The 24,355-nt window shown below is 43.0% G+C and overlaps 1 protein-coding gene across 1 annotated transcript; it reads left to right on the top strand.

The window, feature by feature from the left end:
• The first annotated feature begins 8,721 nt into the window (after positions 1–8,721).
• On the top strand, positions 8,722–23,665 carry CNOT11 (CCR4-NOT transcription complex subunit 11). The gene is made up of 7 exons (XM_074991564.1): positions 8,722–9,215; positions 12,397–12,561; positions 15,088–15,240; positions 15,547–15,749; positions 17,628–17,830; positions 21,997–22,093; positions 23,328–23,665. The coding sequence occupies exons 1-7, from the start codon at positions 8,783–8,785 to the stop codon at positions 23,523–23,525; spliced, it is 1,452 nt and encodes a 483-aa protein (XP_074847665.1). The 5' UTR covers positions 8,722–8,782; the 3' UTR covers positions 23,526–23,665.
• Positions 23,666–24,355: the final 690 nt, after the last annotated feature.

Below are 24,355 nucleotides of genomic sequence, written 5' to 3'. Positions count from 1 at the left end.
GGCTTATGGTGTTTATCATCTTCCCTTTGATCTATAAATATCACTGCTCCACAAAGCTAAGTACTGTATCTAAAAATACATTTTATTTTCCTTTCAGAGAAGGATCACATTAAGTTCTAAAGTTTTAAAAATGAATATTCCTGAGCCTCTTCCTGATTACCACTATTTTGCTTATTATAAATGGTGAAAAGTGACAATTTCTAATAATGCCAGGCCCAGATTCAGACAGTGTAAACTGCTTCTTCTGTGTGAAACAGCAAATAATAAGAGATTTATGGTTCAACATTTCAACAAAATATAAGAACTTGAAGAAAAATCCCCTTTCTATCACAGAGAATGGGATGGGAACAAATTTTAAAAAAGCAAAATTTCCTTGTGAGCTGAACTGCTGTTGTGAATATGTCCTGAATCTGTGTTCATTTCTTATTAATGCTGATCTCTTGCCTCCACCCTAAGTGAGCTGAGTTGACTTTTTTTCAGATTCATATTTTAAACAAAGTACTATGGACCAGTATCAGATGTAGTATAAGCAAGGTGTAACACCATTTACTTTAGTTACCCCACAGTCGATGTTGGTGTCGCTCTACTGAATTATATGGAGTTACACCATCATTAACATTTGCTCCTTAACTATATGAGGAAGATTCCAGCTAGATTCATTTACACATAAAAACAGTCCCAAAAGAATCATCTCCATCTAACCTTGAGTTTATAGCTGGAGTGCCTAGGATTCCAAAATCTTTTTGCTTATTTAAGAAATAAATAAGGAGTTTATAAGAAACCCAATTGCTGCTGCAAATCTTGAAAGTAATTGACAGTTAATTTTTTTCACGTTGATTTATTTGATATTAATTAAAAAAGACCCTTTGAATTCTATACTTTGTCATAGCTCAGGGGGAAAAATCACTTTCTGAAGGCTACCTGGATATGCAGGAAATAGGGAGAGGAGAGAAACACAGTTTCCTTATAACAGAATTAGGCAGATAAGGAGAAAAATGAGTCACAAACAATTTGGCTGTTTCTGCATAGCTATTCCTTTCAACCACATAAACAACCCTTTTCATTCACTTTTTTTCTGAATGTTCATGCAAACAAGGGATATTCCCCCCTCCTATCCTTAAAATGCATTTCAGGTTTGGAGTCAAGATTAATTTAGCCCTTAAGCTTTTGATCCTGCAACAGGACCTGCACAGATCAGGGCCTACAATAAAAGTGCTTTTGAGTAGCAGTGGTAGGTGAGAAAGCGTAGGCCCTCCAGTTGGGAAACAGAAACAACACTATAGCTGATACGATGGCAAATTGCATATAATGAATACTCAAAGGGTTGCTCACAATAAACATGCTTAATTTTTTTCCACACAAAGCATTTAGAATAGCAGACACATTTCTAAAAATCAGTATTAGTAAGAAAAAATAAAACATTAATTGAATTATCAGAGAGGTAGCCAAGTTAGTCTGTATCTTCAAAAACAACAAGGCTGGGTCTACACTACAGAGTTTTATCGACAGAAGAGGCCTCCTGTCAACATAACTCAGGGAGCATCTGATCACTTAAAGCATTATGTCGACAAAGTCTAGACAGAGGTCTGCATTTTCCTCAACAGTATAATCCCTCAAAAATTTGAGGCATAACAATCTCTGGACAAAGCAATGTCAACAAAAGTGCAGTGTAGACACTTCTGTCAACAGACAGGGCTTCCAGTTGTCTGGCAGCCCTCTTTGCAGAGCTGCCGTTCAGCTTTCTGGCACCAGAGGGTAATGCAGTCTGGCAGTTCTCTGTCGACAGAGTAAGATGTGTGCAGATGCAATCTGTTGAAAAAGGTGCTGTCCAGACTACCCTGTAGACAGTAACATCTGTCAACAGATGCTTCTAGGCTGCGTCTACACTACAGCCCCCTTTTGAAAGGATGGCTTTTGAAACAGAACATTGAAGGCCGTCCTTTCGAAAGGGAGCGTCCACGCAGACAAACAGAAACCGAAGGTGCGATCCGCTCTTTCGAAAGTCCCGAAGTGCAATTTCCAAAATGAGCATCCACGCTATGCAGGGCACTCTTTTGAAAGCACAGGCGCAGGAAGTCTCGCAGGCAGGGTCGCATGGCGGACAAGCCCTTCTAGGACCGCAGCCCGCCATCTCCTTAAAGGGCACCCCCCATCCCATACCTCGGCCTGCATACTTTGAGGGCCAGCCATCTGTCCCCAGGCTCACACACTGAGGAGATCAGAGGAGGCATCCCGGGCCCTCATGGTACCCGAGCAGCCCAGCAGCCCCCCATCCCCATTGAGGCCGTGGCCAGTGCACTGGCTGTGGCCCTGGCTGCCGTGCAGCAGCAGCTGTGGGCAGCCAGCCTACTAGCCACCCTCCTGGAAGTCGTCCTGAGGGCACGATATCCCCAGCCAGTCCCCGGGGCATCCGCCGCCTGTGGAGCTTCCCCACAAGCAGTGGCTGCTGGGATCGGCTGGTGCTGGAGGACTGGGGTGATGACCAGTGGCTACAGAACTTCTGGATGACCAAGGGGACATTCCTAGAGCTGTGCCACTGGCTTGCCCCAGTCCTCCAGCACCAGGACACACGCATGAGGCCAACGCTCCCACTCCAGAAAAGGGTGGCCATTGCCCTCTGGAAACTGGCCACTCCGGACAGTCACCGATCCTGTCAGCCATCAGTTCGGGGTGGGCAGGGCTACTGTTGGGGTCATCCTCAATGAGGTCAGCCATGCGCATGCAGAGGCCAGGGGATCAGGGGCACTCCAGCATGGGGCACCATCGAGGACCACAGGGCAGCCTTCATCAGGGACAAGACAGGGATGGGGCCGGGGGGCCCCAGGGAGGCCTGCCCTGCAGAGGACAGGGATGGTTGGGCACACTACACGCCACCCCATGCTCATGAGTGCATCCTCCTCCCACTCCCTGCAGGTCGTCTGGGCCATCATCAGGATCCTCCTGCGGCAGCTGGTCCGTGTCAGGGACCTGGACGATGCCATCCAGGGCTTCAAGGAGTTGGGATTCCCAAACTGCTTTGGGGCCCTGGACAGCACGCACATCACCATCTGGGCCCCAGAGCACAGCAGCGGGGCTTTCATAAACCGTAAGGGCTACCACTCCATGGTCCTACAGGCACTCTTCGACGCCAATAGTCAGTTCCAGGACATTTGTGTGGGTTGGTCCGGCCGTGCCCATGATGCCAGGGTGTTCCAGAACTCGGGGCTGGGCTGCTGCATGGCCAAGGGGACCTTCATCCCCCAACGGGAGTTCCCCATTGGGGACACTACAATGCCACCTTGCATCATGGCGGACGCGATGGGAGGGGGGGCGGTGTCTGGGTCTTGGTGGCCCACCACAGCCCGGGTCAGGGCGTCCATGTTCGCCAAGACCTGGTCCCAGGCCTGCTGCTCCATGGCAAGCCACTCCTGCAGCACACCAATAATGTCCCGCAGAGCTGCAGTATGGACAGCATCCCCCACCTCCTAACTGCCGCCCTGGTGGCGCCAGTGGGTGGCCTGGTGGCAGCCCTGCATAGTCCCTGCTCGGGATCTGGGCTGCTCCCCCTTGCCCTCTGTGGTGGAGCTGGTCCGGCCACTGGCTGCAGGAGCTGTGGAGACAGAAGGGGAGGGAAGAATGGGCCATTAGTCCCAGGTGCTGGTCCCCATGTCCTGTCCACCCCCACTCCCAGGGTCCATGTCCTTGGGTGCCCCGCAGGGGTACCAAGGATGTGCCCCCCCTGCTCGCTGTTCCCTGGTCCCTCCAAGTCTGGCCAGCCCCTCGTGCTGTCCCATCTATGTGGTGCTGAGTGCCGTGCATTGTCCCCCTGAGAGCCCAGGGAACATAGCTGTGCAGGGTCCACATGCACCTGGGCTGGTGGCCAGGTGGGATGCCTGTGGCCACCCCAGGTGGGACCTGACACTCCGTCCCCGGGCACGAGGGAGGCTGGTGTGAACGCCACTTACCTATGGGTCCCTCCGGGAAGGCAGGCGAGGCATGGTTTGATGGGGCCCGGCTGGACAGCCCAGATGGGAGGCTGATGATGAGGGCCCCCTCGCCTGAGCCCTCATCATTGCTGGTGGGGTCAAGTTGCCGAGCTGTCCGCCGTCGCCTGGAGCTGGCTGACGGTCCGGGGTGCTCCTCGCCCTCTGTCACCGACACCGGCTTGGTGTCACCGATGGACATGTCGAGGAGGATGGTGAGGGGTACGGCCTCCTTCGGCCCCAGGAGGCAGTGGAGCTCCTTGTAGTAGGGACAGCTTGTAGGGGTTGCCCCTGACCACCCAGCTTCGTCCCAGGCTCTGCAATACCCCTGGTGCACTTGTTTCAACTTTGACCGGACCTGGTCCAGTGTGCGGGTGGGGTGGCGGCGGCCGAGCAGCCCCTTTGGAAGCCGCTCGAAGCTGACGGCATTGCGCCAACAGACCCTGTTTGTTGGAGGACCTCCTCATCCTCCCATAGGGAGAGGAGGCCCTGGATCTTGGCCTCTGTCCAGGAGGGGGCTCGATGCTTCGGGGCCTGGCCCACGTCCTGGGACGACTTCCCGCTATCTTTGGAGGGCCCTGGGGTGGGCAGGGGTCTGGGTGGCTGGCCATGGGTCCAGGTGCTGTGAGGGACTGGCTGGCCATTGCGGTGGCTGGCGAGCTGGAGAGCAGCATGGCCTCACTGCTGCCTGCACGCTCTCAGCTTCTTGTCTGAGGGTTTCTGGGAGCCTGTGTCCTTAAGCGCGGCCGGACGCTGGGGCCATAGAGCTCTGTCTGTGCTGTGAGCTGCGCCGCCACCTGCCACCTGATTGCCGCCATGGATGACTCCCTCTTTCGAAAGAGCACGATGCGGAGTGTCTACACTTCCTCCTTTGAAATTATCTTTTGAAGGAGGACGCTCCTCCCATCCTGGGAATGGAAGACCGACTGCGAAAGAATGCAGGAGTTCTTTCGAAGTTACTTTCGAAAGAGCGCGGGGTGTGCGTACACGCTCCACGAGTTCTTTCGAAAGAGCTTGGTCTTCCGATCTGGATTTCGAATGTACTTGCTAGTGTAGATGCAGCCCTAGTGTAGACATAGCCCAAGAAGTCCTGTGGCATTTTATAGACTAACAGATATTTTGGAGCATAAGCTTTCGTGGGCAAAGGCCCACTTCATCAAATGCATGAGTGTGTGTGGGTTATCCTCCTCTGAACCCCCACCCCATGCATCTGACGAAGAGGGTCTTTGCCCATGGAAGCTTATGCTCCAAAATATCTGTTAGTCTATAAGGTGCCACAGGACTTCTTGTTACTAATTGAATTGTTTGTTGTGAATTGTTCACAATCAAGCCCTAGTCTAGGGGAAATTTTACCCAAGATGTAAAAGAAAGGATTGGTAATTAGATGGGTATATATACAAAATAATTTAACATCTTATAAATTGTTTTTTTCAATCTAGGGTGAAATTTTGACTCCCCTGAAGTCAGTGGAAGTTTTGTCATTGGGGTGGGGCCAGGATTTCAGCTCTCTAGAAGGCATCTGCTATGCTGTAGCAGATGAGTAGATGGAGCTATCTACACTTTAGCATACCTGTGCATGTGGAGTCCTGACATTCAAAAATTGGTTGAAAAGGAGAACTCTCATCACACGTACAATAGCTAAGGGACTCAACATTATTCCTCTGTATAGATGTGTTCCTGTTTTTAAGTCTACTGGTTTTCAGCACACTATGCAGCTGTTGTACTATTAATAGTTGAGGCTGGGGCTATGGTCACACTGGCATCTTTAAAAATGATCTGTTAACTCAAGATTTCTTCTTATATGGTTACCCAGTAAGAAGAGTAGAGTCTTTTGTAGTATTGATGGTAAGCCAATCTCTCTCTTTTCAAGGAATTAAAGATCTACTTTTTAAACATCTGTTTCTGTTATAGTTCTCCAGACACTTGCCTCTGATAGTTGTTGTAGTGAAGATTTTTAAAGATTTCATTTTTAACAAGGAAAAAAATCTTTACAAGATATGATTGTTACAAAGATGTGTCAGCTGGCCCAAATGGACTACACTGTCTCCTTCCATGAGTGTTGCTATATAAAAATATCCCAAATGAGATGAAATACTTAAACAATAAAGGAAAGGAATTTGTATCTAAAGGAGGAAAGACTCATGAGCATAACAGAATCTGGCAGTACTTCTATTTCAATTTGTCTCTAAGGGTGGAGCTCAACCTTCCCTAGCATGTTCTTGAGTTTCTTCTATTTTTAGCTATTTAGTCTAGTTGCTGAAACTAAAATACAATCTCTATAGCAAATCAAACAATTTGGTATAATTCTTTGTCTTTCCCCCTCTGGTTCTCTTCTGCCTCCTCTCTGTAAAATGCATCAGGAGTCACTGTTTCATTATCTTCCTCTCCTTGCAAGTGTGTTTGCAAACTGTAACTCAGAATATATTAAGGAAAGAAAGAAAAGCAACTTCTACAATCAAATCACAGGGCTTTTACTGTAGCTTTACCTGCTATTAGCAAATCAATCTAATATGCTCTTGTCCTCTGATTATAGCAAAAATAATCAGAATTTTTTACCTTACTAAACTAAAGCTATCCTACCAGTCAAATATATTGCCAAAAGGTTATCCTCTCCCTCCACCACAACACACACAAAGTTGCCTATATGACATTATTTGAACCAGTAACAGGCATCTATGTTGGAATTTCTGAAGGAAAGCGTGTGGTGCAATCACTAGACCAGAGGACTGGGAAGCAAAACTGTTGGTTCCTGTTCTGACTGATTGTAAATGTAAAGGACCTTCAGGCTTGATGAGGTTGTATGAGCTGATTAACAATAGCTCCAGTTGTCCCAGGCAGGGGCTCATACCAGGTTGGCTCAAGCATACCCAGATTCTTGACTGCTCAGTTCAGCTCAGCCTCCTCTGCATCAGCAGCACTTTGCCATCCCTCACAAGTGTCATAATCTGCTCCCTGCTTTTTACAGTGTTTTAAAAGGGCAAAATGGGAGAGGTGGTGACTAGAGTCTGAACGGTAGGGCTATGTCTACGCTAGCCCTTTCCTTTCGGAAGGGGCATGGTAACGAGTGAGTTGGGAAGAGGCTAATGAGGTGCTGCCATGAACATACAACACCTCATTAGCATAACAGCCGCCACACACGATTCAAAATTGCTGCTTTCGAATCAAAAGCTGCCCACATAGATGGGGGCCTTTCAAAAGGACCCTGATTCTGAAAGCGCCTTATTCCTAAAACCAAATAGGAAGAAGTGGCTTTTGAAGTCTGGGGGGTCCTTTCAAAATGCCCCCATCTACACAGATGGCTCACAATTCAAAAACAGTGCAATTGCCTGTATGCTAATGAGGCACTGAGGCAGGGTTAGGTAAGGATCTGGAAGCAAGAGAAGATTGAAACAGTCACTGGAGATACAGGAATTTGGTAAATCACATGTTTTTTACATTCATTAAGTATTAATAGCCTGCGGGGAGTAGCTGTGTTAGTATGTAGCTTCAAAAATAACAAGCGGTCCTGTAGCACCTTACAGACTGACACATTTATTTATTCAGTAATGAGCTTTTGTGGGTAAGACCCAAATCTGAAAAACCAGGTTTTACCCACGAAAGCTCATTACCGAATAAATAAATGTGTCAGTCTTTAAGGTGCTGCAGGACAGTTTGTGATTTGTCAGCACACCTCAGTAAGTGCTAGCAGTACAGCATCATCCCCCCACACACTAGTGTTTATGGCTACAGTTACACTAGCAAATTTTGGTGACAAAAATCCTGGTTTTGTTAACAAAACTGGTGGAACATCCACACAAAATGCATTTTGTTGCCATTATGGCCACTAAACTCAGCACTTTTGCTAACAGCTTTCTGCCTTTCAGCCCTGATTCTGTTGACAAAAAAGCTGTGTAGATGCTGGGGAGGGCCTTCTCTTGACAGACAGGGTCTCCGGAACAATGTACAGAACTGTCTGCTGTGCTTCCCAGTGCCTGTTTTCCGGAGTGTCAGGGCGATGGGAGGTGCAGTCCAGCTGTTCTGTTGACAGAGCCGAGTGCTCTCTCAATTTGCTTTACTAGGCATTTGAACTCTGCCAACAGAAGTTTTGTTGGAAAAACCTCTTCTGACAGTAACCCCTGCAGACAGAGCACTGTAGTATAAGCGCAAACTATATCTACCCCAACACCGCTGCACTACCCGCCTTCCGCGCTGACTTAGAACGGCAGCTGCTTATGTTCACGTGTACGTGCCCTTTGCAGGGGGCGCATGCGCACAGGGAGCAGACAGCGGCACCACCGCCCCCAGGAACGCTTCACTCCTGCACTGCGATTGGTAGGAGACTCCTCGATCCTCCCCAAAGCCCCGCCTCCCACTCCTCAGCAGCACCCCCTCCCTGGGCTACGCACTCGGCCCCGCCCCCATCATCAGCAACCAATCCCGTCCCTCTCTCCGGCTCCCACTGGGGTAACCGTCGGCCAATCCCCTGCCTCTATATCTCCCTCCCTCCCCTCACCATAAGGTCCTGGTTGATTCAGCGACAGCGTCGCAAACACGCCCATACTACTGGAACCGGCGAGCGGCTTTACGGCAGCGGCAACCAATCCCTTGCCACCCTCCGGCTTCTATTGGGGTATCCGCTGGCCAATCCCCTGCTGCTCTACCTCCCTCCCTCCTCCCCCTACGAAAACGTCCTTGTTTCTTGAGCGGCAGTGCAGCAAAAACGCCGTAAAGAAGCCGGCGCGCGGCTTGACGGCAGCGGCAGGCCGAGCGCGGAGTCGGCGGGCGCCCGAAGCCGCCGGGGGTGTGCAAGCACGCAGGCGCGCGCTCGCGCGGGAAGCTGGATGCCCGGGGGCGGGGGTAGCCCGGCGCCCTGCACTGTGCCGGGCGCGGAGGCGGGGGCCCCCGGCGGCGGAGGGGAGGCGGGCGGCGGGGGGGCCCTGGCGGGCAGGATGAGCCTGTCTCCCAAGGAGCTCACCAGCCTGCTGAGCATCGTGTCGGAGGAGGCGGGCGGCAGCACCTTCGAGGGCCTGTCCAGCGCCTTCCACCACTACTTCGGCAAGGCCGAGCACTTCCGCCTGGGCTCGGTGCTGGTGCTGCTGCTGCAGCAGCCCGACCTGCTGCCCAGCCCCCCGCAGCGCCTCACCGCGCTCTACCTGCTCTGGGAGATGTACCGCACCGAGCCGCTGGCCGCCAACCCCTTCGCAGCCATCTTCGCCCACCTGCTCAACCCCGCGCCCGAGCGCGGCGACGAGGCCGAGCGGCCGCCGCTCTCAGGTACCGCCCTGACAAGCGCCGGGGAGTTCCGGGACGGTCAGTGCGAGCTGAGGGGCGCCCAGTCCCGCTTTGGAGCAAAAACCGGACGTGACACCGCTAAAGATACAAGGGTCGGGGAGCTGGATTGATTTATTGGCATTGCTCTCCCAGCTCTCTTAGTGACCGTTTAGGTTGTGGGGAGAGGGTGTTGAACTTCAAAAGCATTGCTTGAGAGTGTGTGCAAGCTTGCGGTATTCCAGTCATTCACGTCCACGTGACTTTAAAATCCACACCTCCCATCAGATGAAAGTATAATTCTGTGGATTCACTTATGGCTATTAGAATGAATATCTGCCGTGTGACTAATTGAAATAGTGCTCTTCACTGTCTGTGTATGATGTCGGTGAGGTGTGTTTGTAAAGTTGCAAACAGCTCAGGTATTTATAATGTCATTTGAAAAATGCAAATTAGAAATGTATTCAAGTTACTCTAGAACTTACAAGGTGCATGGCAGTGCCAAGTTTAAATTTTATTTACATTGCAAACGAAAATGGCTAACGTACACAATGCAGAACTTAAAATATAGTATAAATTCCCCTTTAACAAGAAATGGAGGTCTTGTTTAACAATTTTGATAGCAAGAAACGTCTAAAAAACCCACTAAGTTCCTTATAGTTTAAAAGGGATACTGTCAGTTTTATCTGAGCCAAAATAAAGTTCCTTAAAACTTGTCTACAAACATTAAAGACTGATAAAAATGTTTCCATAATTTTAACAGTTGTTTTGAAACAAACATTCTATGCAGCATATGAAGCCCAAACTCAGCAGCATTAAGAATCTGAAAGATAAACTGACTTTTTGTATTTCTTGGCTTTGAAATGAAAATCAAACTAGAAATAGTGACAGTTAAACTGGATTTTAAAAGTTTTTCACTTTGAATAATTTGTAGTATTAATAGCAACTTGTTCATCACAAAGTACAATTCATATTAAGACTGACTAGTAAATATGCCTGTTAATTGTTAAGAGGTGATTGTTGGTCTACATTACAAAACAAAATGATGCATCAAGACTGCTTGATTTCTAAACTTCAATTTCAAAGGTTGTGTGGGGAAGAGTTTGGAGCTGTTTACTGCTTCTGGCACATGTTCCGTAACCCAGGGCATGTTTGTGTTCAGTGCTCTTTTAGGGAGAGGTACTACTTTCCTTGTATCTACCTACTTTTAATCAAATCATTCTTTGCTGGAGTACCTAAATTCAAACTATGCCCCCAAAGTGTAACAGAGCTTGATATGATAGATGCAATTACAGTATAACGGCTGATGTTTTACTAACATGGATGGCCAAATATTTGTAACATCTGAAGGACTAGGATTTTTTTAATTGTAAAAATTAAACTAATTTTAGGTGGCTTCCTTGACCCTTGTGGTAATCTGTGACCTAGCCTTCAACCTAAAAAAGGGAGAGACAGGGCTGGTGAAGGAAGGCTAAATAAAAATGTTCTGTAGTTAAAACCAAAGAAATATCGACTGGGTTTAGTTCAGCAGACAGTTTAAGCAAAATTATTCTGCATAGCTCACATTTAAATGATACATAGGTAGTGTCAGCCTAATTTATGTATTTTAATTAGGGCTGTTGCTTAATCACAGTTTCACAGTTAATTTACAGCATTAACTCAACATATTAACTGTTTAGTAGCACTGTTAAGCAATAGAATTCCAGTTAAAATCTTTAAAATATTTTGAATGTTCTACATTTTCAAATACACTGACCGCAGTAACAACAAAGCATACAATGCTCAGTTCACTGTAATTTCTTTATTGTGAAGGCGCAATTTACAAGCGTAGACTTTGTTTTGTTTTTCAGTGCCATAATGTAAAAATGTAAAACTTTGTAGCCTACATACCCACTCATTCACATTTCTTGTTAAGCCAGTTGCTTAGACAAAGAAGTTTGTTTACATTTATAGGAGACAGTGCTGTCTGCTTCCTGTTTTCAGTGCCACCTGAAACTGATAAGCATATTCAAATTGCACTTTCATTGCTGGCATATCAGCATGCCAGGTATGCTAAACATTTGTCTGCCCCTTTACACTTCAGCCACTAATCCAGAGATGAATGCTTCCATGATGATGATGCTTGTTTTTAATGCATTAAATTAATTTAGGATTGAACTCCTTGTGGGGAAAATCTATGCCTATTTTTTTTCACCTACATTCTGCCATATTTTCTTGTTATAGTTTCAGATGAAAACCCAGCACATGTTTAAGAGCACTTTCACTGTAGATTTGACAAAATACAGAAATTGTACCAATGTAAGATTTCTACAGATACCCAAGTTGAGTTCTGCGGCTTTGATTCAGAAATGCCTTCCAAAAACTTGAGAGGGATGAGATATGGAGCATGCTTTTAAGTAGCTTAAAAGATCAGTGCTCCAATATGGAAACTACAGAACCTAAACCACCCAACAAGAAAATCAGTCTTCTGCTGGTGGCATATGACTCTAATGATAAAAATGAACATGCATTGGTCTGCGCTGTTTTGGATTGTTATTGAGCAGAATCTGTCATCAAGTATGGATGCATCGTCTGGAATGGAAGTGGAAGCATAAAGGGACACATGACTCCTTAGTGCATCAGGCATGTAACTTCCTTGTGACACTGCTGTAATAGTACCCTGTGAATGCCTGTCTTCACTTTCTTGTGACACTGAAAACAAGAAATGGGCAGCATTATCTTCTACAACTGTCAATGAACTTGAGTGACTGAACAAGAAGTAGGATTCAGTGAACTTTTGTAGGCTCTAAAGTTTTATGTTGCTTAATTTTTGAATGAAAGGTTTTTCCTCCATAATTCTATTTGTAAATTCCTTTATTATAAGATATGGCACTACAATACTTGCAATGAGAGAACTGAAAAATACTATCTTGTGTTTTACAGTACAAATATTTGTAATATATAAACTGAGCACTGTTCTCTGTATTTTGTGTTGTAATTGAAATCAATACATTGGAAAGTATTAACATCCAAAAATATTTAAATATATTCCATTATTTAACGGTGCAATTAATTATAATTTAGTTGCTTGACAGCCCTAATTTTAATATTGGTGCCATAGTTTGTTTAGCAAACATTGTTCCTTTGTAGTAGTGTACAAATTATTAATTACCTCTATGTAACATGTAAGGAAAACTGTTTTTCACAGGTTTCTTACCTCCCATAACTCCACAAGAAAAATTCTTCCTTTCCCAACTGATGTTGGCTCCTCCTAGAGAACTCTTCAAAAAGACTCCTCGACAGATTGCCTTAATGGATATAGGAAACATGGCCCAATCAGTAGATATAAGTGGACTTCAGCTAACATTAGCAGGTAAGAAATATTATTTTAGGTACATCCTGACAGCTTGTCCTTGAGATGAAAATGAAAGTGACTTTTTAAGCGTAAATGAGTTGAGCTGTAATTCTAGTCTGTAGATATGTCAAGCACAGGACGTTTTTAAACTGCCCAATGTTTAGCTGACAAGTTTTATACATGGAATTTTCTTTGAGGCTATGAAGACACTTCTTATAATATATGAAAAGGCTTTATATTTGAAATGTCTTTTGTTCTGTTGGCAGTTTTCATGCTTAAATTTTGTTCCCCTGCATTTTGTGCAGTTTCCAATTTCAGAAACAAAGATTAATTTATTATTAAGTAACTATTACTCCTTTCTTCAAGTTACATCTTTTGGCAACATCAGGTGTTATAGCTGAATTTTCAGTAGCTTTTGTAATTCTAAGGCTACATCTACACTTATTGGAGCTGTTGACAGCTGCTGTGCCATGTTAGGTATGCCAGTTGTGTACCTAAAATTGATTTTGCAGCCGTCGACATTGGTCCCTGTCCTCACTGCAGAATGTTGACGTGAGCGCTCCTCCTGTCGACATTCCTTAATCCTTCTTGCTCGCAAGAAGTTAAGGGATCAACATTGACCCTGGAACACAGAACACGCAGTTTCATGCATGTGCAAAATGGCACTCTTGGAGATCAAACCCAAGTGTTCACTCTTCCCCGGTATGTGTAAATGTAGCCTAAGACAATTCAGGTTTTTGTTGCATCTAGTCAAAGTTATCCTTTTGGACCACTTGGCAGGAGAAATAGAGAAAAGAGTCAACTCTTTTAGCAGACACTTTTTTGTTTTGATTGAAACAGTAGGAAGGATGGAAATAGTGAATGGGAGCCAACTTGAACACCACCAAAAATCCAGTTATGGTTTTATAAAGATGTGATAACCCTTCATTATGGTTCCGGACTGTTTTTTCTCATTGTTTTAGAACTCCATCCTTAATAAGGTGCTGGAATAATTAGACAAATATTACTGTGATATTCAAACTATTGCCTGGTGTTCCCTGCCTTAGTCCTGTGTCTCCCTCTTTGAATCTTTGAACATTTTTATGAATTCTGCATTCTTTGACTTAAGCATTCAAAAATGAATTTACACTTTGGGTGCCCAAATTATACTGCATGGATGAGGATGTTTTGTTTTTTGTTTGTTTTCCATGAAAAGCAAGCCCCTTTTGAAAGGGGTTAATTTAAGAAATAAAGATAAATAAATCTGAAAGGCCATGCTGAAAAGTGTTTTACCCTGATTTAGATTTTCTTATGGCCCCCACCATTGTAGAGTCTGCGTGCATATGTCTGTTTAGGTCTTCACACAACAGTGAGGTGAAGGAGAAAGAAATGTGACCGCAAAAGCACATTTCACAGTGGGACTCTGGCACAAATAGTGCATGGAAAAACTACTAACGTTTTTTGAAATTGACTAGATCTCTTTCCATAGACTAGGTCACATCCTAGAGCATGCGTTCTCAACCTTTTCCTTTCTGTGCCCAGCCCCCTGCACATACCCCCAGCATGCTAGGAAAAACTTCAGGGCCCTGTAGATTGCCAGGCTTGTTGGGCTGATTATGTTTCAGGTTCTTCAAAATAATATGTGGCCAGAGAAAGGAAGATGGGGAGCTGGAAGGAGTGGTCCCCTAATCCTCCTGTGCCCCCTTCTATCTGACCTCTGCACTCCCTCCCTGCATTTCCCAGAAATTCGCTTCAGCTTCTCTCGTACCTCTTCCCATGGCAGCAGCTGTAGCCAGTCCTCTTTCTGCCCTTCTCACCAGCCCTGCAGCACAGGGTTAGCTCACTTGACGTGAAATGCTGCTCCATGGAGAAGGGTTTCACAGTCTTGCCATGTGAGGCTGACATGCTGCACTGTAGAGCTGTTTGGTCTTGCAGCTGCTGGATCCTGGCCAATGAGGCACAGAGACAGCTGTTTCTGAACTGTACTGCAAAACCTGAACTATAGCCTCTGGTTTGAAAAACCTGCTCAGATATAGTAGAAGATCAAAAAAGAGGCTGTTTGGAAAATCTTGAACGTATGGTAACTCTAGGGTGCTGGGGCTTGTGCCTTGGAGTGTAGCCCCCTGGAACAAGCTTCCCCGCATCCAGGGACTGTGGATGCCCACTAGAAGATTGCAGTCTGAGAAGATTCTCATAGATAGCTTATGTTCTCTCCCGTTCAGTTCACTGCATTACTCCCATGTGCAATCGTAAACACTTGTGATAAATAAAAAATTGCCATTTGCATTAAAAAGCACTACTGGGGGAGTGTTAGTGTCTTTAGCTACCTCGTGCAGTTTTAGGAGGTGGAAAGGAGAGCCAACACCTTCTGATTAGCTCTGTGCGCACCACTAAGCAAGTGCCTGTGGTGCACCGTTTACAAGCCTGAAATAGATTCCATGTTGACATGCTTTTTAAATGAATGCTGTTCTAAAGCTCAGATTGTTTCCTGCAATTTTTGGTATTCCTGACAACCGTTATGTTCGTTGTATGTTTTAATATCATGACTGAACTTTCTTTTTCCAGAGCGTCAGTCTGAGTTGCCAACACAGAGCAAAGCTAGCTTCCCCAGCATTCTCAGCGATCCTGACCCAGATTCCTCAAATTCTGGTTTTGACAGCTCGGTTGCATCACAGATCACAGAGGCTTTAGTGAGTGGACCAAAACCACCCATAGAAAGTATGTGGATCTGTTTTACTGTTAAATTTCTGTACTCTTTGGCACAATTACTTAGAGTGACAAGTGATGTGTGTTGATCTACTTTCTAGATTAGTACAAAACTAGCAAAAGCAAATTAATCTATTAGTTGCAAAGTTTTACAGTTGAGAGAGGGAGGACCACTCATCAGACTATTGTCACTATTATATTAAATATACAACATAGTAGCCTTTTAAATTAATAATAGTTTTTCCACTGAGTAATACAAAGATAACTTGACTGCTTTACTTTTCCTTTGAAAGAAATCTTCACAACACTGTCTTTCAGGTCACTTTCGACCAGAGTTTATCCGGCCACCACCTCCACTCCATATTTGTGAGGATGAGCTGGCTTGGCTAAACCCAATAGAGCCAGATCATGCAATTCAGTGGGATAAGTCAATGTGTGTTAAAAACAGCACTGGAGTAGAAATCAAACGCATCATGGCTAAGGCTTTCAAAAGTCCTTTATCCTCTCCACAGCAGACGCAGGTGGGTCCTATGTGCCTGCTGCCTATTGTTCTAATTGTTCTTTTGTGTAGAAATCTAGGGTCAAATTAAATGACACAAATGTAATGAGAATTATTTAGGGTTGCCTGAAATTATTTAAAAAAAAATAATTCTGTGGGTAATATCGATGTTATCTAAACATTTTTTCAATTTCTGTCAATTTATAATTTCCTGTGCTTGTGATCATTTGGAGGTTGGGGACAGACAATGACAGATGTTTAGATTCAAAAAGCTAATGCTTTGTAATCATTAAAACACGCATTCTGTCTCATGTCAAAATATACAAAGACAGGATCCTTAAGTCCAAACTCTAAATTCTCAAGCAGCATTGTTCATTTGCATACTATACATTTCAGTTACCATTGATGGAAATGTCTTATTTCAACAGAAAAATTCAAGAGTCTTGGTTTGTGTATGGTCAGGTAAGGAAAATATTTTTGAAAGTTGACAGGGTGAGCGTAGAAACAGAAGAAAGGCATTCGCTGAACAAATGCAAAATGTGATTACAGGTTGAACCTCTCTCGTCTGGGAACATTTGTAATCCAGCATGATGTCAGTTAGCCAGACATCCACTTATGCGTGTGGCCAAGTTTCCTATGGTCCCATAAAGTGTGTTTACCGTCACCTGTCTTGGCTGTCAGTGTTCTGTGCTGTTGTTTAGCTGTAATTTACCCCTTAAATATATTCTAAGAGCCTAGCAAGTAGTGGAAGTGTTGGTAATGCTTCTAGACAATATTGAGCTTGTCTGCTCTGGCAAATTCTCTTGTTCAGCATCAGTCATCTCCTGAAGCTGCTGGACTAGAGAGGTTCAACCTGTAGTAACTAGCTACAGTATTTCCCTGGTAGGAGAATATTGTTGCAGTAATGCTGTTTCAGGTTTGGCAGAGGCTTTCAATCACAGGGTTATTTTGAGATACTCAGGGCTTATTCTTGTCTTGCTGAAGTTAGTACAAGTGTTACCAATTTCAGTGAGCCTGAGTCTTAACAGTATTCTGTAGGAAGAAGAAAATGTTCTGGTACAACTATCCTTCTGTCTAAAAAACATGTAAAAGTTGTTGTTCAGCTCAGTTCACCAGTGTATTTGCCAGTTCAGGGATTAACTTCATGTCAGAGCTAGAGCAAGAAACTAAGGAAACTTGGGTTATGTAGTTTTTTGTGGCATATAAGCGCCATGAGCTTAAATTCTCCCTTCTTGTAAAGTTTTTTTCTGTGTACACTTATCCTTGGGCAGAAGTAGAACTGTCAAAAGAAAACAAAATATATTTAAGAAGAAATATGTAAAGGGGCTAGCATCATTCTCTGTGGCTGCATCTCCACACTGAGCTAACCAGCAGATGCTAATGAGGCACAGATACAAATTTTCTGTGCTTCATTAGTATATTGGCACATGGTTCGGAGTCTGGGAGGAGGATTTCCTTCCGGAAGATCCCCATGGGCTGCACATCTCCACATGTATTTCAGAGTCCGGAACAGTTTCTTCCGGACTTCAAACCACATGCCAATATGCTAATGAGGCATGGAAAATTTGCATAGGTGCCTCATTAGCATCTTCTGGTTAGCTCATTGGTGTGCCACTTTAAGAAGCGGCACATGGAGACACAGCCCCTGTGTGTAATTTAGAAAACTTAGTGTGTTTTGTTTTGCAGACTAGAGTATTTTTGTAAAAACGTGCATAACCTGATGATTGTCCGAAACTTTTTGAGTCGCTCTTTATCTACTGGAGTCTCTGCAAGGCAGAACATCTTTTATTAAAACTAAGTCATAATAAAATCAAGGGTGGGTTTCTAGTTCACCTGCTTTTGTTGTGAACAAACATGTACAGTTTAATTCAAATTTAAGATGATATTGCTTTTTTTATAGCTTCTTGGAGAATTAGAAAAGGATCCCAAGCTTGTGTATCACATTGGCCTCTCTCCTGCCAAACTGCCTGACCTGGTGGAAAATAATCCTTTGGTTGCTATAGAAATGTTGCTTAAACTAATGCAGTCCAGTCAGATAACAGAGTATTTTTCTGTCCTGGTCAACATGGACATGTCTTTACATTCAATGGAAGTTGTAAATCGGTAAGTGCTTTTTGTCACCTTAAATCTAAACTCATCTTTTTTGTGAGCTCCTGCATTGGACTGCTCGTATCAGTGTTGTTCTGGAAAGAAAAAAAACAATGTTCCACAGGGAGTATGTGATCAGCTTTACTCATCATGGCTTTATGAATAGTGGTGCAGTTTTGAAAACTAGCTTGTTCTACTAAAGCTACCAAAGGTGACAGGAGTTTAGGAAATAGCTGTCAAATTGCACTGAAATAATTTTTGGGCGGAAAAATGTATGCTTGACTAGATTACTTTTCTACGTTTATATTTCTAAAGAAAAGCAACTTTTCTGTAACAATGTAAATCAAATCACAGGATGATGAATGTATTTAGTTTGAATAGTTAACTTGTGGCTTCTCATTTTCATATTGAACTTATTTCTTTGTATGTAAAGAGTGACATTTTTAGTAGGAATAAGCTTTTTCAGTCTTCACAGCTTCGTAAAAACTTATTGGATCATCACCAAGCCTTAAACTGAGGTCTTAGATGCTTTACTATTTCCTAATAACCACATCTAGTATACAACAGCATGCTCAGAGAGCTGCCAGTTCTATGAATCACAGCACTTGTGAGAAAGTGACCAAATATTTAAAAATCCCTCTACCTTTTAACATTTTCAAGGTTTGCTAATTAATAAGCCTTAAACTTTTAATATGGCCTTGCTTAATTCCTACAAAATGATGGAATAGCATCAGCATTTCTGGGGTCTTGCAACTATTTGATTTAAAAGGTAGTATTAGTTACTACTGTCTTCCATAATAGGCTGTAGGAATGGCACTAGTTCTTTAAACAAATCTGGTCCACTGCTGTATTCTATATCTGATGTGAGTAATAAAAGGTCACATTTTTACTGTTCTTTCTATAAGACTGGATGAGCTGCATTCTATTTCATATCATGCAGCAGAATTATTCCAGTCACTGAACATCAGGTACCACTGCTTTCATTGGGGTTAATTTAGCTCAGTGGCCATATTTTAATTTGTGTGGAATAAACAATCTGCTGTATCCTAGGATATGTTTACATAGCAAAGAGAAACCCATAGCTGGCTCTTGACAGCCTCCTTGAGCTTAGGCTGAAAGGCTGTTTCGTTGCTGTGTAGACTTACATGGTTGGGCTCCAGCACATGCCTGGAAGTTTATACTATGAAACGGTCCCACAGCACAGGCCAGGTGAGGGAGTTTGGTTACTATGTTAGACATACCCTAGAGATCTAAGCTTGTAGAGGAGTAGAGGAAAAAATTTCAGTTGTAAATTGAGCACCTTTGCTACTGATATTCAATGCCATGTTTAGTCCTTCTAGAATAGTACTTTACTGATGCTTGTCAGGCCTGTGGGGAAGCACCAATAGGGAGATTTTACAGCAGCTCATCTTAGCTGGAATAAATTTTTTTTGGATGGAAGTGAAAAACAAGAAAACGACAAAAGCATGTGAAAGATGAGAGATTGTTGCCTTTGCCTGGAGTTTACAAAAAAAAAAACCAACCTGGGAGCATTTTAATTTCAAAACTACTACTGTTACTCTGAGGAAGCATTGCTTCTGCCAGGGTGTAAACACAATTTCATTTCCTTTTCAGTCACTTTCTTGTCCCCTTCTCCCCAACTTCTCTTTGGTTCGGCAGCAAACAGAATGGAGAGTAGCAGCAAGAAACAGGCATTGGACTGCTCTTATCAGTGTTGTTCTGGAAAGAAAAAAACAATGTTCCACAGGGAGTATGTGATCAGCTTTACTGATCACGGCTTTATGAATAGTGGTGTAGTCAGTTTTGAAAACTAGCTTGTTCTACTAAAGCAACCAAAGGTGGCAGGAGTTTAGGAAATAGCTGTCAAATTGCACTGAAATAATTTTTGGCCGGAAAAATGTATGCTTGACTAGATTACTTTTCTACGTTTATATTTCTAAAGAAAAGCAACTTTTCTGCACTAATGTAAATCAATCACCTGATGATGATGCTCATTCTGGAAAGCAGTGCCACCTGCCATAGAGGGATAAGCCTTAAATTGAGGATACATGTAGTGGTTTCCAACCTTTTTTATGCCTAAAATTACTTTTTTGAATTTAAGGGCAACCTGGGGTCTACCTTGTCCCTTCCCCAAAGCCGTACCCCACTCACTCCATTCCCCTTACTGTCCCCCATACTCACTGGATGGTGCAGGTGTTTGAGAAGGAAGATGGGGTGTATTTCCCAGAAGCTACAAACTAAGTGAATAGTTAGAACTTCTTCACTGTCTCTTGGTCTTTCAACTGTTCGCAAATGGCTGAAGAAACTACAGTCAGAACCTCTCTAGTCCAGTAGCTTCAGGAAGCAGAATGAATTTGCCAGACCACAGACAGTCAATATTGTCCAGCAGCATTACCAACACTTCCACTGCTTGCTGGACTCTTAAAAGACATTTAGGTGTAAATTACAGCTAAATAACAGCACAGAACACTGAAGGCCAGGACTGCTGACTGAACAAACTTTTTGGGACCACAGGGAACTTGGCCACATCCATGATAAATCTTTGTCCGGCTACCTAAAAATCATGCCATCTTATGGATGTTGCCAGATGAGGGAGTGCCAGATTAGAGTGGTTCAACTTGTACTTACTACTCAACTTAAAGGAGAGGTTATACAACTGGTTCCCATTTGCAGCATCCAAGAGTTTGTAGTAGCTATTCCTGCTCTGTTTTAGGTTGGAATAGATAAATAGATCCCACATCTGTCTAGAACAGGGTTGGCAACCAAAATAGCAAGAGCAGCCATTTTTTCCAATTCAGTAAAAAAAAACAACTCTCTAATTCAAGAGCTGCAATGCATGGGAATGACAATCCTTAATAAATAATGTCAAATTGTACTTTTTTGTAACCCCTATTTTAAGAATAGTGCACAATGATTTGTAATGTGGTACACATCTACTGCAGGCCATTCACAAACTTTTCACATATTCTGTTTCCTCACACTTTGTGTGTTTGTACCATCTTCCTGACTTTTTCACTCCTGAATCTTCTCTCTCCCTGGAGGACACTAGGGAAGTTTATCCAATGTTTTAAGATCACATATTGCCTGCTTTAGATATGTATGTTTTTCAACTTTTAGATGTTTACCATTTATCAAAAATGAGGAGGGTTCTTTACTTTGCGATTCGAGCATTGGGAGCCACAAAAGTCCTTAAGGAGCTGCAGGTTTCAGACGCCTGCTTGTAGTACAACCACAGAAATAATAGGCATTCTGGTCCCCGCTGCACAGTGAAAATCACATCAGTTCTGATCCAGGCAGTATCCTCTCCATTAAAGACAAAGGGAGGAGGAGGGTTTAAAAGCTGTGGGGAGGGCCAAACAGGTAATTTTGAGGTGACGGAGATCAGGTAAACAACGTGTAGGATGTAACAATCACTTGCAAAGTCTTATGTTAAGACATCTGTTGGCCGTACCTGCATCAGCTTCCCTTATCATTTTGTTTAAAATAAATAAATGTAGATACCTGTGTGATCCACACAAGGTTCGTGTTGGTTGTACAGCAGTCTAGTGCATCTTACAGAGCTGACATCTAACTGATATACCTCAAATGTGATGTGTGATCATGTTGCTTTAACTTTTAGTATGTGGATATTCAAGCAATTAAAAACAGACAATTGGCAGTTGTACACCTTCTTGATACATTAGCATAGTATATCTGTTGAGTGATTAAAGATTTTCTGTTGATGGCACTGTTCTTGAAAGCACAAATGAGTGCTAATGTATCATTATATACCCACTTGGTTTTCTGATTCGTCACAACAGTAGTGTAATAAACAGGTTTAGTCATTTAAACTGTAGCACTTATTTTGAAATTTAGATATTAGAAATTCCCATGACTTCTAAATTTAGGGCCCTGAAAAAACTAAAGCAAAACAATGAATGCTATTCTAGTTGTGTACATCAGAAGAAATACTCCAGCTTCTAAACTTGGTATCTGATAGTACATGATTGCATTTGATTCTTGATACGATAGTTACTCAAATAAGCTAAGATCTGTTCAAATAAGCAACAAACAAGTTTGGATTGTCAATGAATTACTTACAAATTTATTGGTTAACTGTACTTGTCCATTGTTTAATGGTACTATGGAAGATAAACTAGCATTTATTTATGTAGTAATGAGGTGATTTTGTGTTTAAACAGGCTTACTACAGCAGTTGATCTCCCTCCTGAATTTATTCACCTTTATATCTCCAATTGCATCTCTACTTGTGAACAGATTAAGGATAAATACATGCAGGTTGGTATTTGAGAATGCCTTGGCTAGAAACTTTGTTAAATCTAATTAGTAAAGGCAAGATTATCCTTATTCAAGTACTGAGATTTAACAACATGGCAACACTGGGAATTCACATGTTCCCTCTTTGCAGATTGTGGTTTCAAACAGCAACGTACTGCTTTAGTGAAATTTTAGTATTTTACCACCATATGTTTGAGTGTAGGGGTTGTTCCTTCAGCATTTTATAGCACAGGTAGCAAGTAGTCTTCACTTTTTGTAAAATACTTCATGCATTCAGTAGCAAAGTGTTTGTACAATAATTCCATAACATGATTCAGGCCTATGTATGGTGTCAGATGTTTGCATTTCTTCCTTGGTGCCTCTTTCTCCATTCACATATTTGATGTTTTGCCTCTTGTGTGTGTTCTCAAGCTTCCAGCTCCTTCTACTTCTAACTTTATTTCAGGATAGCTACATGCTTTACTATCAGAGAAACACACCAGAATCTACTGAACTTTTCAGTACTACAATAGATGTGCCCACAGGAGCCAAAACAAAGCCCTGTCCGTTCCTAAGGAGGTTCTGTGCAAAAAAAAAAAAAAAAAAAAAAAAATTTGAAGTGGAGACAACATAGCTCTCAGGTTTGAGGGGAGGTACTTCTAAAACTCTTGGGAGTGGGAGGCATTCACCCTCTGTTTCCAACCTTCTGGCCCTGAATTTGGCATGGCTCTCAGCATGTTTAAAATTTGTCCCACTTTAAAAAAAAAAACAAAAAACCAAACACTCCCCTACAACTTCTGGGAGGAGTAACTTTTATTCTTCAATAATTTTTTGGAAATATTACTTTCAAAGGGCTTTTTCCTAAAAGCATCTTATTTTTAAAGCTCAGTATATAAAGTTGGTAATCTTTTGTGACTACTGTGAAAATTGTTTAGGATGTAAACTCTTGCCCTGAAGAGAGTGAGGCTACCTGCAGATAAAGTGGGCAGGGTAGAACCCAGTTTCTACAATCAGTAAGAAAATCTTGTGCACCACTGAAGAGCATGTCCAGCTCTATATGCTTAACATTTTTCATTACTGTAGGGCAGCAAATGGGGAAACAAGATTAAATACAGAAAATCTCAGTGAAAATAAGTGATCTAACTAGTTACTGATGAAGCGTGAGTCACAATATACTAGTACTAATTGTCAGAACCCTTTAACAGAACTGCTTGGGCTTATTTTCACAATTAAAGCCAGACCTTTTCTATTTCAGAACCGCTTGGTACGTCTTGTTTGTGTGTTTCTCCAGTCCTTGATCCGGAACAAAATCATTAATGTACAGGACTTATTTATAGAAGTGCAGGCATTTTGTATTGAATTCAGTCGGATCCGAGAAGCAGCTGGTCTTTTCAGATTGCTGAAGACCCTGGACACTGGGGAAAATCCTTCAGAGGCAAAGGCTTCAAAATAAGACCCTTTGACAAAACAGCTCTCAGCTGAATATTCTGTATTACTTTTGTGTATAAATTTTAATCAGTGGATTGCTTGGTTTAATATTGTATAAATAACATTTTGTGCATATAAGCAAGGCAATAAATATTGCTTTTCTGATACTAGGAACAGATTTTTTTTGGACACTAGATATACCATTTTCTGTCATACTAACTGGTTCTGACCCCAGTCCCCTAACCCTGGAGATTTTCATTAAGGGCTAAAGCATGAGCATACATTCTTTCCAAGGACTTAAATTTTGGTGGAAGAAGGGTAAAGGAGGAGACTGTTCAAGATGCTCTGATTTGTTTCAAATCATACAAAGCAAATTTAGATGGCTAGTACTAACTGAAATGTGTCATTCTAAATTAGATTATACCAGTTTTTTTTAAACTATTATCCTGTAAGCTTTACATAAAAATTAAATTTTGTGGGGAAATAGACTACATTACACCCCTTTCTAAAGTGATTGGGAAGGGTTACTCAGTCAAGAATCCTTGTCTCAAATATTCTAGACTGACACAGCTACACTGCATGTAAATCCTTGAATGACTTCTATGTGACCCTTAACCTGAGATGTGGTAACCAAGGGTTTGGTAACTAAGCACTTACAGAGGTGATCCTGAGAAGCAAGGAGCATCCAAAGGCTGAGATGGCATCTGTGAAATATCACAGGAACCCAGCAAAACTTTCATGTCTGGCTCCCTAGGATGTTCTGCGGGTGACTTAAGGGACAATGGCAAATTTAAGGAAAGACTGCAGTTCATGGTCTCTAGTAACAGCTGCTTCCCTGAGCTGTAGCAGGCTACA

The sequence above is a fragment of the Carettochelys insculpta genome, chromosome 1, assembly GCF_033958435.1.
Source record: "Carettochelys insculpta isolate YL-2023 chromosome 1, ASM3395843v1, whole genome shotgun sequence".
NCBI lineage: Eukaryota > Metazoa > Chordata > Testudines > Carettochelyidae > Carettochelys > Carettochelys insculpta.
This window is presented reverse-complemented; position numbering and strand designations above follow the sequence as displayed.